Source organism: Strix aluco, chromosome 15 (genome assembly GCF_031877795.1).
Source record: "Strix aluco isolate bStrAlu1 chromosome 15, bStrAlu1.hap1, whole genome shotgun sequence".
NCBI classification, from domain to species: domain Eukaryota; kingdom Metazoa; phylum Chordata; class Aves; order Strigiformes; family Strigidae; genus Strix; species Strix aluco.
The window spans coordinates 8,307,357-8,322,440 of NC_133945.1; the positions used below are offsets into that span (position 1 = coordinate 8,307,357).

Consider the following 15,084-nt stretch of genomic DNA (forward strand, 5'->3'; position numbering starts at 1 on the left):
CAACAAACATAAGCATTAAGTGCCTGCTCATGAGAAGCTGCATTTGTAGGACAACTCCTGAAGACTGTTTGGCCTGAAATCTCAGGGCAGGACTGGTGAGCATGAGCAGGGGCAGCTCAGCCGGCAAAGGAGAGGAACCAGGTGTGATCCCACTCACCCCAAGCTCTGCGCACTCATCACAAGCTCAGCCAGCCTGATGACCTCAAAGAAAATTCAGTAGCTTCAGCCCATGGCTCCCTATTGATTTCACTTGGGATCTGGCTCCGAGGTGCTCCATGATGGGAGAAGGGTGATGCAGGTGGAGTGCAGGTTAGGTGATGAAAAGACATGAGTGGCTGTCTGCAAGTCACAGGGAGCCATGGCCAACACCAGGCCTGGCACCAACTCCTGAACCCAGTGAGGGTCTTACAGACCCTCCATCATCCTCAGCACCTGAATGGGCTTCTTCTTGCACAGGATCCTCTTCCTCATGAGGGAGAGAAGTAGTATTTTCTCCATTTTTTGGAAGGGAAGGTTAGGCAGTAGGAAAGCAGATGCTAAGTACACCAACGTGCAGATCTGCCAGCTTCTGCCTTCTCTCTCACCTTCTCCAAGATGCTGACAGATACATGGTAGTTACTGTTCAAGAGATGTGTTAGAGGATGTGTTTTTTGGGGATGAGAAGGTGACTGTTTACATTTATGTAGAAAATGAATATGCAGCAACAAGACAGCAAAAAATCATACCCTGGACGTGGAACAGAGAGCAGAGTTGTTTGACAGGACCCATGAAACGGGCTCCCTGTTGAAGCAACCCAGCCCAGCAGTGCCAGAGCTGGGGATGGCCAAGGTCTCCTGGTTCTGCAGGCACCTCCTCCTGTCTCCCACCAAGCACGGCACAGCAAACCACTGCGGGGCAGTTATGCCACACTTTTTATTGTATTGTATTCCATGCATTATGTTCATGTTTTATAGTATGACAGAGGGAGGGATAAAGATAAATGTTAGACATAAACAAAAGCAGAAAGGTCATTTGTAACAGGTCCTGAGAAGGAAAGGCACATCGTAACCACCGAATTCAACAGAATGGAAACCTTGGACAGAGGAAGACAACGCTGGAAAGTGGACAAGGGAGGGGGTGTTTCAAGTTGGGTGATGTGGAAGCAGGTTTGACAGCAATCTGCATTTCCCCACCCGCCAAGGTCTGTAGTTCAAATGGGTCTGAGGACCTCAATGTTCAATCAAACCACTTCCACAGTCCTGCTGCCAGAGAGAGTCCAGGATTCCCAACTCCTCCAGGCTTAGTCAGCACCAAGGGGCAGCACCGGACTCAAAGTTCCTTCCTGCAGAAACCAGGTGGGAAAGGGCAGCTGGTGGAGAGGCAGGAGGAAGGGCTGCCCAACACCAAGGGACCCCAAGCCATCTCCTGCCCGGCAGTGCCAGATGACAGGAGCACCGTGGACCGTGGCATCGCTGGTGACCTGTGGGTATTGCTATTGGCTGACATCAAAGACCACAGGGAAGGGGAAGGCCGGGCAGAGGATGGGTACAGCAGTGAAACAGTTGGCACAGACACTGGCATATGTCTCTGTCAGGTCAGACACCAGAGGGATTGTAGCACCTCGAAGGGAAGCAGCAGCAAAACCGTGTGCTGTGCCTGATTTAAGGCAGCAATCGCCACTTGTGATCCAGTGCCGGGAAGCACGAGGTTCCTGCCAGAGCAGCACAAAGGGCTCCAGAGCCAGGCTTGGACGCTGGGACACTGCTGGAGCACACCCTCCAGTAAGCCACTCATGCAGCGGACATGACGAGGTACTTCTGGGAACTGTCACACAGCGGAAATGAGCACAGAACCAGGGCAGAGGCTTGCAGAGCTGCGCTCACGCTATTGCTCCCACGAGGCAACCAGGCACACATCTCTTCCAAGCACCCAGATCTGCTGTGACAAAGATATGACGGTGTCTTGGCTTGCAAGAGAGGAGACAGTTCAGCTTCATCTTGGGATCAAGAGCAGGGACAGTTGTGTCATCACTTGGCAGTAACAGAGCCAGCCTTGCTCCTGTAACTAGATGTTGAAGTGTGTTTTGCATGTTAAAAAGTGAACATTTAGCAGCCCAGATTTCTTCTCCAGCCCTTTTTCTTTAGTTCGTTACCTGTGACCCTTTCCCAGTCCCTCTAAGCCATCCTGAAGGTCGCAGTCAGGCTGAAATAAGCAGCAAGAGGGCAGAAACGTGAGGCAGTGGCAGGGCTGAGCCCGATGCCTTTCCTGAGCAGCACAAGCTGGAGGACACAGGCAGGCGTGTCACAGCCTGCGGTGTGGCAGGGCAGGGATGGAGTTTGGGAGATTTTACTCAAGCCTGCAGGCAGAGGGCTGTGTTATGTCAGCGGTGGGCAGCCCAAAAGGACAGGCAGGCTGCAGGGCTTCGCCTTGAGCCAGTGGCCAGGAGGAACAGCTCAGGGCCTCCCCGGCTGAGCTCAGGCACATGGTCTCCATCTCTGACCAACCCAACCAGGAGAGAAGGTTGTAGGAGCTTTTGCCTTTGCCGCCATGGACTTTGCACAGGGCTCTGGGAGAGGGCTGAGCTGCCTCTTGACCGGGGCTTCATTCGGTCCGTGGCACAGATTGTAAACTTTAGTCCCTGCTGAGAGATAAGCTAGGTCTGGATTTGGCCTCCAGGTGAAAGGCTCTTTATCTTGTTCTGCCTGACTGCAGCCCCCAGCAGCTGCTCAGGGCTGGTGTGCTGGCAGCACCGGCTCCCCCACGCCTAGGACACTGCAAAATCCCAAGAGCATGGGGAAAGATGCTCTGGGATCTAAACTCAGGCCTAGAAAAGCCTGGGCAAGGCAGGACAGGCAGCAAGCCAGAACTAAGCAGTGCTCTGCCATCATGGTGTTACCTCTACATCCAACTGTGGTAACGCTGAGCTGGGTTACAGGGTCATCATCCGTGGAGGTAACAGCACGCCACGAGGGTGTTCCTGCTGCTGGCTGAGGACCCCACGATGCTGCCAGCACCCTGGGCTGGGAGCTGCGAGGAGGCCAGTGAGCAGACGGGTAATGCCCTGAGCCAGGGCTCCTTTCCAAAGGCTGTCAGGAGAAGCGATCAGCATCCACGCAAAGGCTCTAGCATGGAGCCCTGGCAACAGGCCAGGAGCAGGTCCCACAGGCCTCACCCCCGTTGCTCTCAGGATGCGATGATGGCTCAGGCCTCATGATCCAGGTCGCAGAGCTGGAGTCAAGGGAGATGGAGGGGAGCCTTCCTCTTCAGCTGCAGGAAACCACCCCGGTGCCTGCAAAAGCAGGGGATGTCCCCTCATCGCTTAGGCCAGGGCTGGCTGTGGGGGCTGGCGCTCTCCTCCTGGGCAGGCTGTGTCCACTCCAGCACAGTCAACACCGATAGCAGGGAGCGGAGACAGGAATGCCACGCTGGGGCTACGTACAGAGGCTGGGCAGGAGCTGGATTCTCCAGGGAGCAGCGTCTGCAACTCGGCTGCCTTTTTTCCTCTGCGCACTCATGCTGCACACGCTTGGCTGCAGCCTGCTCCTCACAAGGCTCCTGTCTCTAGGCTCGAAGCTGTCACCGTCCCAGTGTCTCCACAGCCAGTGCAGCAAAGCCCCCGACGTGCCACCACGGCCCACACGTTCTCGTCTGAGCCCTGCGTGGGCTTGGGCACGGCTCGGTGCCCAACAGATGCTGCAGGGGATGAACCTGCCACAGAGCTGGGGCTCCTCCAGCACTTCCCTCTGTCCCACAAGGCTTAATCCACAGCATCTCCCCAAGCTGCTGGGAGGAAAGGGGGGCTGGTACCCCGCGACCACCCCTAACCAACATCCCCCAGCAAGTTCACAGCTGTCGCCAAGCGGAGGGGAGAGGATGAGGTGCAGAGCGAGTCATCCCCTGGTCTTGTGATGGAGTTTGGTGGAAAAATCATCCTCTTCCAACCCCTGGCTTGGGAAGAGCACTGAGGGAGCACCACATGTGCCCAGAGCCAGCCCGGCCCAAGGGCCATAGCCATGCTCACACATGGGCAGAGAGGAGGAGGTCGTGCCCACACTCACACACCACATGGACGCGCTTTAAAAAAAAATGGGAATTGTGAGTGTAGGAGGGGGGTTTCCTGAGACCGCAGAGAAGCGAAGGCCGCGATGAACAGTCAGGGACAGGCGCGCTGGTGTCAGAGCAGTCCTGCCTTAAGGCTGCAAGTGTTCCAGGTACTGCGGCAGCGGGTTCTCCTTGACGTATTTCTGAATGTACCAGCATGTCAGGTGAGCTTTCAGGTCCTCCTCCACCACGAAGTCCAGGGCTGCCTGCAACCAACCGGAGAGGACAGATGGGTTACAACCAGCACCCCCAGTCTAAAATCCTCTCTGAAGCCTCACAGGGATCCAGACTCCCATACCCCACATGCAGCTGGGGGACAGAGCAAGTTGCCCTGTGCGAGGCAGAGGAGGGAGGGGGCTGGGGGGAGACCACAGCCATCCTGCTGCAGCATCCCCAGTTTAACCAGAGGTGTGCAGGGATCCCCCCACCGCCCTGGGTAACACTCAACACATCCAGCCTGGTGGATGCTGCACCACAGGTGACCCAGCCACATCATGTGAAGGCCACTTTTGTCACCCATTTGCCCTGGCTTACAGGGCCAGGGAGCAGCTGTAACCCCAAAGCGTCACCCCGCAGTCCCCACCACCACTATGCTCGCAGCTCCTCAGCTCTCCCTGCCTGGCTGTGGGCCTCAAAAGCAGGGCCCAAGGCAGGAGAAGGGCTCACGAGAACCTTGAAGCTTTGAGATGAGGGGGTCCAGCCCCCAGGAGAGGCAGAGCATCAGACCCTGCAAGGTGACACGAAGGCTGTTCGCTGTGAAGAGGGAAGGGCCGAGCCTGGGCGAGTGGCTGGACATGCTGGCACTCACCCAGCCCCTCTCGCTGCCAGAAATAGGAATATCTGAACACGGATTTCCATCTGCCCCGCCAGCCGCCCCTATCTCCCATCGGAGCAGGGACGGTTCCCGTGGGGAACGTGTGCAACACCAGTGCAACGCAGCCTTGCTTCAGCCAGGGTCTCCAGCTGCAGCTGGGACAGCGACAGCTTCTGCCCAGGGGAGCCGGGGTGGCTGGGGCCGTACCTTCGCGAGGTGCTTGGCTATTCCTCTCCCTCGATAGGCATCTGGTACTTCCGTGTGCTGCAAGTCCACGATCCGCTTCCCCACATACTCGTAGAGCAGCACCGCCTTGTCATGGCAACCTGGGGGATGTGAGAGAAGGGTGAGGCTTGGGACAACCCTGGGGAGTCCTGGGCTCCCGACCTGCTGTGGGATGGAGCCGTTCACTGGGGAGCCCTCAGAAGGGGATGGGCAACGGGCAGCTTTGGGACTGCTACGACAGCCCTCGCGCCCATGGGAACGGCTGTGGTGCTGGGTGGGAGACTTTGCTTTTGGTGACACTTGGATGTCCTTGTGCTTCCTCCCAAGGTGTGAGCAGAGGCAGGTCTGCTTGTCCTTTCCAAGCTCCTGGACCAGGGGCAAGTTTTCTACCCAGACCTGAATCGCTGATATGCCAACACAACACGTTTAGGGTAGGAAAGCAGCTGGCAGGAGGGGTGACATGTGTTGATGGAGGGGGAGAGAGCAAAAAGGAGAGGGGAAAACAGGACTAAGCTGACCCAGGTAACAGCCAATTCCTTGCTCTCTACAGCACAGAGTTTTTGTCGTGGCATATAAAACAGGACAAGACTCCTTGGCCTGGTGCTGCAGCATTTGGATAGACACATTTTGGGGGAAGATGCTGGGAGAGAGAAATCCCACAAACACACAGGAAAGTGCATACAGGTGTGCGAGGCAGTTTGTGCACATACATTTACATGCACACACACACACAGGCTTCCTGTTGCAACACCCTGACCTTTTTCACAGTGGTTCAGTTACAAGAAAAAAAGAAGTTTCAGCACACGTGTAAATCAGAGGAGAGCTAATAACACCCCTCTGGCTTCATCTGCAGAACCTGAGCTTCTGACTTCAATGCAAAAGCAAACATTTCATTTCTAGAGGGTTTCTGTATTTAAAAGGGAGTTTCAGAAATGCAAGCTTCCAATCAAAGAGACAAACTCAATTAAAACAATGGAAACCCTTCCTTTCCCTCCAACGGTTATTGGAGGGTGAAGGGCCCCAAGGTTCACCTGCATTTACTATATACTTTATAGCTGAGCTCAATACGCTTTATTTTATTGCATTTCAGCTGACAACAGCCCAGTTTGCCTTAACCCTGTATTTGAGAGACACTAGAAATGAGCCCATTTGAATTTTGTGTTTCAAGAGAAGCAGCTCAAGTTTTTGTTCCTGCTCCTTTTAAGCAGAGACTCAGTCTTCCTACATTGGATGGAAACCTTCACATTTCCAGCCCGAGCTTATTCCTGCTGGTTTCTACCCGCTTGTTCTTGTGCCAACATTATTCTTGGGTGGACATAAATAATTTCCCTCCCTGCCATCCCCCCTGAGTATTACAGGCATCAGTCCCACCCCTGTCAGCCTCTTGTTCACCAAAAAGCCAAGCTCTTTTAGTCTCCCTACAGATCCCAGATCCCCCCCTCCGTCTCAGGACAGAGGGTTTGGGGTGAACCACTGGGACGGGCAGAGGTAACGGGGTGGGGAAGGAGCTGAAGGGGTGCTTGCCTCTTCCCCATTACCAAGACCAGTGCAGATGAGAACATATAGCCCCATTTTACAGCTGCAAATCTTTGCGGGAAAAAAAGGAAGAACTGCAGCATTTCCCTGTGTGGATCCAGGCATCCAAAAAAAGCCAAGAGAGCAGCTGCAAGCCCAGCTCTTCCCCAGCAGCACAGACCTGTCTCACTCCAGAGACAGTCTGACCAGGTTGGGGCACAGGCAAAGCTGGGTGCCCTCACCCTCGCATCAGAAGTGACACATTCGGTGGCAGCTCTCTTAGAGGTGCTGTCGGCAGAGCTGGCAGCACTGAAGGCTGTAAAACGCTCTTGTAACAGTGGCTTTGTGCCAGCCCTTCCACTCTGCTCTCCTCCCAGGCCAAAACTTTCCATAGACTCTGCCTGAAGCTTTGATAAGTTCAAAATTAAATCCTTCTCCAAGTGATGACAGAGCAAAAGTTTGTAGTTTTTTTTAAAACACACTTTTATACATTATATTTATATGTATATGATCAGTATAGAAGTATCACCCACAAAAACACATTTTAAAGCAGAAGATGATGCAGTGTTTGAAGAATCTCAGATCTGCCCTAGACAGACTTTCCCTTGTTACTGGCTGTGTCACAGCAGCACCACAAAACCCCAGCCAGGACGGGAGCTGCAGGGTGCTGCCAGTGTACAGACGAACACATGCAGAACCCAAAGGATTTTACAACCAACTCTGCAGAGAGAGCCAGTGCTGTGGGAAACCAGTCCCAGTTCAGAAAAACATCCTGGTTCAGCCAAGTACATAAATGCATCTGTATGTGCCCACCTTGGTGACAGGACTCTGAGCCACCCAGCACATGAAATCAGGGACACTCATGCCACAGGGTTTGGTTTTCGATGGCTCAGGAGGAGATCGCTGTTGCGTCCCCACTCCCGCACAGCCCCGGGGCTGGACTGGGCTACACTGAGCATCTCCCAGTCCCTTGTCTCCAGCTCCCTGCTGCGGGATGGTGGGTGATGCAGAGCCACAAACCAAGCACCTGGACTGCAAGAGGAGCTGATGACAGGGGACAGCCAGAGCTGAGTGGTGACACTTAAAGGTCACCACAAACATCCCCTGCAGCCCCTCTGGGCAAGAACGTGCCAAATCAAACCCGTACACTGGGCACGGCTGGACACAGGACTGCACTGGCATGGGGGCTGGAGGTGGGAAAAAGCCCTGATCAACAAAGGAGAAACAAGCCGGTATCCGAAGGATTTCAGACGGTATCCCACCCGGATTCTCACACTGTCGGACTGTGTCCTGGTGGCAGCCCGGCATCCACAGCAACGCCAGCTCACAGCACAGGTCCTGCAGGAACAGCCTCTCCTGGCGATCAAGATCCCCCTTCCTTGGCTGAGCAAGGCTGAAGGTGGCCAACGGCTCAAAGGGAGGGGAAGGACCAGGCAGCAGAAAGCCTGTTTCCTTCAAAACCAGCTGCTCTGCGCATCCTCCCCACACCATCCTCACAGGGCCCAGAGCCTCTGGGAAAAGCAGGGTGAAGCATGCTGTACCCCCAAATCAGGACTGTTCCTGGGGTCTCCATGAGCAGCTCCAGGTGTAACCCTCATTTTCCCACTAAAAAGCCTCTCTGGGGCTGGAAGGAGGAGATGGGGGAGCAGAGACACCTCGCTGGAAGTAAACAGCCTTGCTGCTACGTGATACCTTGGACATGGGGGGCTGCTCTCAGCAAAGGAAACATGACAAAGCTGGGGGTGCTGGAAGCAGTGTTGACCCCTCACAGGAGCAGCCCAACCTCAGCTTGTTGCAATCCCCCGCAAAGAGAGGGCACACAAGCAGAAACCACACCAAAACATGGCATAAGAGGGACACCGCAAGCCGGCTTCCCGCCTGTCTCATCCCTTTAGACTTTGGGGCAGGGATTTTACCAGCCTGCACAGGCAGAGCTTGGCAAAACATGCTCAGGTCTCGGCCAGACTGAGCAGTGCCCCATGAGCCTGATTGTGGTGTTTGACTCGCAAACACTCCCCTGCACTGTGCCTCGGCTTCGAGGCCATGGCGAGCGAGGAAGTCTGAGTCAATGCAAATCAGCACAACAAGAAAGAGGAGCAAGAGGAGGCTCCGCGATAAAAATGGCAGCAATGGCAGCACAGCTGGTCCCCAGCCCTCCCTCCCTCGAATCGCAGGGTGCACGCAGAAGGGGAAGCTTTGCCAGGAGGTGGGTGAGGGACCATGTCTAGACTTGCTCTCCATGGAGGGTTTCCACCAGGACCAGTGGCACGGAGCTTCCACCTAAGCAGGGCAGACGGCTTTGGGCAGCAGATGAGGTCTCGGCACCACAGGCTCAGTTGCACCGCCAGACACAGATCCCCAGGCCAGGCAACCCATAAGCCTTGGGGGAACAAGCAGCAAGTCCAGCCCCAGCCCTGAGCTGAGGAAGGGACAGGGCAGGCATCCGGGAAGACTCAGGCACTCTGCTCCACTTCATCCTTCGCTGACCCCCTCTCCCAGGGCATGCACTGCCTGGTGAGGGGATGCTGCAGCACTGGCAGCACAGCAGGACCCGTCCCTCCAGCCCGAGGCCTTTTCCCTGTTCCTCTGTGTCGGCCCTAGCCCACAATACACCATTGTGCACCCGGGTCCGGAGCAGGGCAGGGGCCTGGCGAGGGCTGGCTGGCTGCCTGCAGGCCAATTTCTACACTCATCAGCCTTTGGAGGCAGCCCCTGAGCTCCAGCTTCCTTGGGGCACTGCTGCAAAGCCATTCCCTGAGAGCAAGGGGGAAAAGAACAGACTCCAGCCGCACTTCCTGCTCTCAGACCCAGGAAAGCTGAGGCAGGCAGCAGCTCGGCTCTTCTGGCTGCTGAGCCAAAAGGTGGCTACCGAAAGCTGTGCGTGGGGTGAGCCAAGAGGACGAGACGCCCCGAGTTGCTCGTGCATCCCAGGCCGGAGCTTGCTGCGTGCCACGGGCTGGCCTGGCTCCCCAGAGAGCCACTGGCAGGTTACTACGGAGAGAAAACACAACAGAGTACAACAGACGGAGCCGAGCGGAGACGGCGCAACCATCACGGAGGGGCCCTTGCTTGTGGGAGCGGCAGCAGGGGGGGACACTCTGGTCTGAAGCAGTTTCCTGTTTAGGAGCTCTCTCAAAACGACCGCGGCGCGGGGGAAGAGCGGGGACATCTTGATGCAGAGTCCAGCGACCAGATCCCTTCCTCCCCAGTGCAAACTTGGCAGCTTTCCCCTCCTGAAGAACATCTGCCCATCCTGGAGAGCAGGGAGGAAAGCACCAAGGCACAACCTGCTCCAGTTTTCCTAATAAACCTGAGCCTGGACTCCTGCCAAGGAGCTGCTGAGACTCAGATCAGCACGGGCAAAGCAAGAGCTTCCAGCGACTGGATCCTGCCCAAACCCAGCTGGGAGGAGCAGGAGGTTTGGGAAGTGTGGCTTGCTGCACCCATGCGTCAAATGAATGGGAGCACAGGTGTGCAAGAAGCCTGTGCATCCCCAAGGAACCGGAGCTGCTCGGTGTGTGCGGTGAGCCCATCTCCCAACCACAGAGCCTGAGGTGTTTGATGGCCATCAAGAAGTCAAAGAGGCCACTGCTAAAAGTGTTGTCCCCCTGCCCCAAGCAGTTGTGCCAGCAGCTGGACTGATGGGCCGACTACTTTGGGGTGGAGGGTCTCTTTGGGTTTCTTGTTTTGACCAGAAATTTTATCTCCGATCCAAAAGAAAAACCCCAAGTATTCCTGACGAAACCGGCCTATATGATTCCCATGGAAGTTTTTAGCTTTGACAAACAGTTGTTTTCCAACACAGTCGCTGAATGAGGAGGCTTCTGGCTGGCTCGTGCTGTTAGTCACATCTTAACCCATTATGAATCCAGTTGGGCTTCTTTCTACCCTCCTCTCAGAGGGATAATGAAGCTTGGTGAGCTCTGGTTATAATCAGCCTTACTTTCAGCTTCACAATGCTTCTGCATTTGGGATACAAGGGAAAAGGGAATGTGTTAAAGTGAAGCATCTCATTCTATCAGAGTTTTAGCAGCCATGTGCAGCAATGAGGGCAGAGAAGGGAAAGAGCAACCCAGAAAATACCAAATGCAATTCATCTTTCCTGTGTACGAGGGGGAGTCCCAACACAGGTTACGCGGGTGCACAGAGGCAAACACAGGATGATGCTGAAAACACACACTTTCACAACTAGTTCACAGCTTTCATAGAGTCTCAGGCCTCTTGCTACGGGGATTTCCATAAAAATATCACCACAGAAAGTTTTCCACCCAGCATCATGCTACCATAAACCACCAAGCCATCAGCCCAGAGACCAGCTGTTACTAGAGATGAGCAAAGCCTGGCTCCTTGGTCCATGAGCCAAATGCACCTGTGTTCTCCCAGAGCATCACCCACACTCAACATCTAGCTGAAATCAGGACCCAGACACCAGAGACAAGCTGACCCTGGAGCTCACTGGCAAGCTGCTGGTTTACCCCGCAGGCTGCTGTTCATTGCCCCCACAGTGCAGTAACACAGGACAAAAGTGCTCTCAGAGGGACACACAGGTCACATTGATGCTAAAATCTGTGCCTGACCCGTTTCTTGACGTTCACTTGCGTGCAGCAGGGAAAATCTGCTGAAGCATTCAGCACCACTGATGCTCATCGTGCCAGGAGTGGGAGTGATGAAGAGAGCAGCCCAGGAAATAAACACCCTGCCACGCACTCCCACAGAGATGGTTATCTTCTGACCACCTTCCAGGGCTTGGCTGTTATCATCACAGGCCTAACAAGAAGGAGAGACGGATCATCCGCTCCGCATGGACGTTAGTCAGCCCAGCAGCAGGAATACCATCAAACCAGGATGCTGCTCAGCTCAGCTTCCTTATGTGGCTGGTGCTGAACTCACAAAAGAGGGTTCAGTCTTCCTGAACTCCCAGAAAAAAATCCAACCCTGATCACGGGGATCCACCTACAATGCCAGGGAGGCTTCCCTGAGCCATGGCGGTCCCCTCTTGCAGCAGGAGGTTCTGTGCTGATTCACACACGACTCCCACCCTCGAAGTTCACCCTCTCCAGACCCAACTCATCCCCACTCAGCCGCCAAACGCTACCTGGCTCACGATGTGGGTGGCAGAGGTTTTATTCAGCAAACCACGATAAAAAGATTACATTTCCCTAATAACCGTTGGTCCTTAGCTCTCCCCTCTCTTCTGTGTGTGTACAAACTTTGCCGACGGCGACAACATTGCGTTACAGCTCTCGTGATGGTAGTAGGGACCCGTCACCTGGAACCTTGTTTGATCTCTCTCTGTTTGAAATAAGCAGTTGGTGAAATTGTTTTCTCCACACCCAGCACGCACGTCTCCTCCTTCCTTGCTCCACCACTGCTGAGCCTCCAGCTTGCACTTTGTAATTAGTGGTTGAAATGAAAATGGGGTGGGGGGGAAGAAGAATCTAAAATAAAATCCAGACTATTCCTGTTGTTTTACTGAGGATGCCTCCTACAGTCTGTGTAATTTCTGAACTACCCATTTTATTCATTTTTTTAAAGAGGCATGTACCCTTCAATTTCTGTAGGGCAGCGAGGCAGCCTGTTTTCCCCAGAGTTGTTCTCAGCAAGACAGACAAAGAAGAGACATTTGGATCACTGAATATTTGGGATTAACTGAAGAGGATGGCTGGAAAAGAATCAGTATGCCATAGAGGAATTTTAGCAGCACCTACATTTTTGTTCGCTCCACCCAATACGTAACAGATCTGTCGGGGGGTCACCACATCACCAGACCGGTGGCAGCTTGGCTCCGTGCTGTGGGTGCTCCTGAATCAGGTGCCAAGCACCCACAGCACCCGGGTGGGCCGCTCACACCCCCCAAGGGGCTCCCCTGCCGGAATCCCCCCAGAAGAGCCACTGAGCAGCTCCCACACTGAGCCATGTCCCCAACACCGACCTGGCGCAGCACCTCCACATTGTCCAAAGGCACCTGCTCCTGGGGGGGGCAAGCTAGCCCCCCCCTCCCAAACCTGCCCATGCCAGCATGGGGCTCCAAGACCTCCTGGGCCAAGCTTTTAGAGAGGGGCAGGATGGATGGGGGGGCAGCAGCAGGAACTAGGGGTACTGGGGAAGGTACGGAGGGGGTCAGAGAGTACCGGGGGGGGGGGACGACGACGGACAAACACGGACATGGTGGCAGGGCGGAACGTACAGGGGACGGTGCTAGCGTAGGGGGGGGCAGCGGCACGGGGAGAAACGGGGGAGAAGGGGGCTGGGACCCCCCTGGAAGGTAGAACCGTGGGGAGGGCGGAGCAGGGGAGGTACCGAGGAGGGTGTCAGGCCCCGTCCCTTACCGTTCAGCCGCACGGTGAACTGCCGCCGCTTCCGATCGTGCTCCACCTGGATGGGGCAGCCCTGCTCCAGGAGGCCGAGCGGTGCCGAGTGCGCCATGGCCGGGCCGGAGGCCACACGGAGCCCCGAGTTCCCACCCCGGAATCCCGAGGGCGGCGGCACCGGGGGTGGGTTGTACGTGGAAGCGGCGTGAGGGGAGGCGGAAGCAGCGGCGGCGGGGCCGGGCCGGGGCGGCGGGTGCCGCGGGGAGGGCACCGGCGCGCGGCCGCAGGAAACCAGCTGGGCGCCACGTGCCCGCGCGGCAGCCAATGGCTGCGCCGCCGTTTTGTTTTGGTACGGCCGCCCGGCTCTTAAAGGGGCCGCGCACCACCGACACCCCCCACCCCGCCCGGCCTCAGCGGCGGGCCCCGGCGCCCCCGCGCGGGCGGCCACGGGCTCACCTGGTGCCCGTGTGGGCCTAGTGTCCTGTACTGGTGCTGCACTGGTGTGCTGATCCTGTACTGGCTTACTGGTCCTGCACTGGGGCGCACTGGTACTGCCAATGGTATTAGAAGGCCAATGGCATTCTGGCTTGTATCAGCACTAGTGTGGCCAGCAGGGACAGGGAAGGGATCTTACCCCTGTACTCGGCACTGGTGAGGCCGCACCTCGATTACCGGGTTCAGTTTTGGGCCCCTCACTCCAAAATGGCCATTGAATGACTCGAGCGTGTCCAGAGAAGGGCAACGGAGCTGGTGCAGGGTCTGGAGCACAGGTCTGATGGGGAGCGGCTGAGGGAACTGGGGGGGTTTAGTCTGGAGAAGAGGAGGCTGAGGGGAGACCTCATCGCCCTCTACAACTCCCTGAAAGGAGGGTGCAGAGAGGGGGGGATGAGTCTCTTGAACCAAGGAACCAGCGCCAGGCCAAGAGGGAATGGCCTCAAGCTGCGCCAGGGCAGGGTCAGACTGGCTCTTAGGAAGGATTTCTTTGCAGAAGGGGTTGTTGGGCGTTGGAATGGGCTGCCCAGGGCAGGGGGGGAGTCCCCATCCCTGGAGGGGTTGAAGAGTCAGGTTGACCCAGCGCTGAGGGATCTGGTGGAGTTGGGAACGGTCAGTGTGAGGTTCATGGTTGGACTGGATGTTCTTCAAGGTCTTTTCCAACCTTGATGATTCTGTGATTCTGTATTGAACCAGCACACGGGACTGGTGCACTGGTGCTGTGCTGGTGGCCTGCACTGACACTGAGGTCGCAGCCCCAGGTCACAGCCCCCATGTCGTGCTCTGCCCCCCACCCCAGAGCAGGCCCTTTCCCAGGACAGGAGGGGGCCAGCAGTGCCTCACTGTGAGGCGATGCCACATCCCGTCACCACATCCCATCACTATATCCTGTCACCCTGCAGCACAGAAAAGCCTGGAAAGCACCAGGAGGCTCATCAGGGTGGCCACACTGCTGTGTGAACAGCCGGCTTTGAGGTCCCAGCGTTCCTAAAAGCAAGGGAAACCACGGATGGCTGGGGGGGGGACATGCCATAATCACTGTTTGTGGGATGGTTGCACTAAGTGCACCCTCAAAAACAGAAGCACTTGAGCCTAGAGAAGAGAAGGCTCTGGGGAGGTCTTATAGCAGCCTTCCAGTATTTAACAAGGGCCTACAAGAAAGCTGGGGAGGGACTCTTTATCAGGGAGTGTAGGGATAGGACAAGGGGTAATGGCTTTAAACTGACAGAGGGGAGATTTAGGTTAGATATAAGGAAGAAATTCTTCCCTGTGACGGTGGTGAGGCCCTAGCACAGGTTGCCCAGAGAAGTTGCCCAGAGAAGCTGCCCCCTCCCTGGAAGGGTTCAAGGTCAGGTTGGACAGGGCTTTGGGCAACCTGGGCTAGTGGAAGATGTCCCTGCCCATGGCAGGGGGTTGGGACTGGATGATCTTTAAGGCCCCTTCAACCCAAACCATTCTGTGATTCTGTGATTCCACACACCACACTGTATACCTCAGGGTCTGCTCAACAACCCTGGTGTATCCACCATGTGCAAAACTGGGGGAGGAAATAGGGGTGTTTGTCTCCATGTCCATGAAGCTGTAGAAGCAACACCTTGATATATTTGAACCGAAAGCTCTCAGAGGTAGGAGCTGAGCCTGACCGAG

The 15,084-nt window shown here is 55.9% G+C and overlaps 1 protein-coding gene across 2 annotated transcripts; it reads right to left on the reverse strand.

Annotated features, from left to right (window-relative positions):
- Positions 1 to 893: 893 nt before the first annotated feature.
- On the reverse strand, positions 894 to 13,240 carry NATD1 (N-acetyltransferase domain containing 1). 2 transcript variants are annotated; one of them, XR_012625280.1, is made up of 4 exons: positions 12,964 to 13,240; positions 5,102 to 5,220; positions 2,876 to 4,286; positions 894 to 2,043 (listed from the first exon to the last, which is right to left on the reverse strand). XR_012625280.1 is itself a non-coding variant. In XM_074841062.1 (3 exons), the coding sequence occupies exons 1-3, from the start codon at positions 13,058 to 13,060 to the stop codon at positions 4,170 to 4,172; spliced, it is 333 nt and encodes a 110-aa protein (XP_074697163.1). In that variant the 5' UTR covers positions 13,061 to 13,240; the 3' UTR covers positions 894 to 4,169. The 2 variants fall into 2 exon arrangements, 1 of the variants encoding a protein (XP_074697163.1); XM_074841062.1 differs by having other exon boundaries at positions 894 to 4,286.
- Positions 13,241 to 15,084: the final 1,844 nt, after the last annotated feature.

Bases quoted from the DNA above. Each gene is read 5' to 3' on its own strand.
- NATD1 (XM_074841062.1), bottom strand. From the start codon at position 13,060: ATGGCGCACTCGGCACCGCTCGGCCTCCTGGAGCAGGGCTGCCCCATC. The intron at 5,221-12,963 runs GTAAGGGACGGG...CACATCCCCCAG, and splicing joins GTTCACCGTGCGGCTGAACG to GTTGCCATGACAAGGCGGTG. The intron at 4,287-5,101 runs GTACGGCCCCAG...GGTTGGTTGCAG, and splicing joins TAGCCAAGCACCTCGCGAAG to GCAGCCCTGGACTTCGTGGT.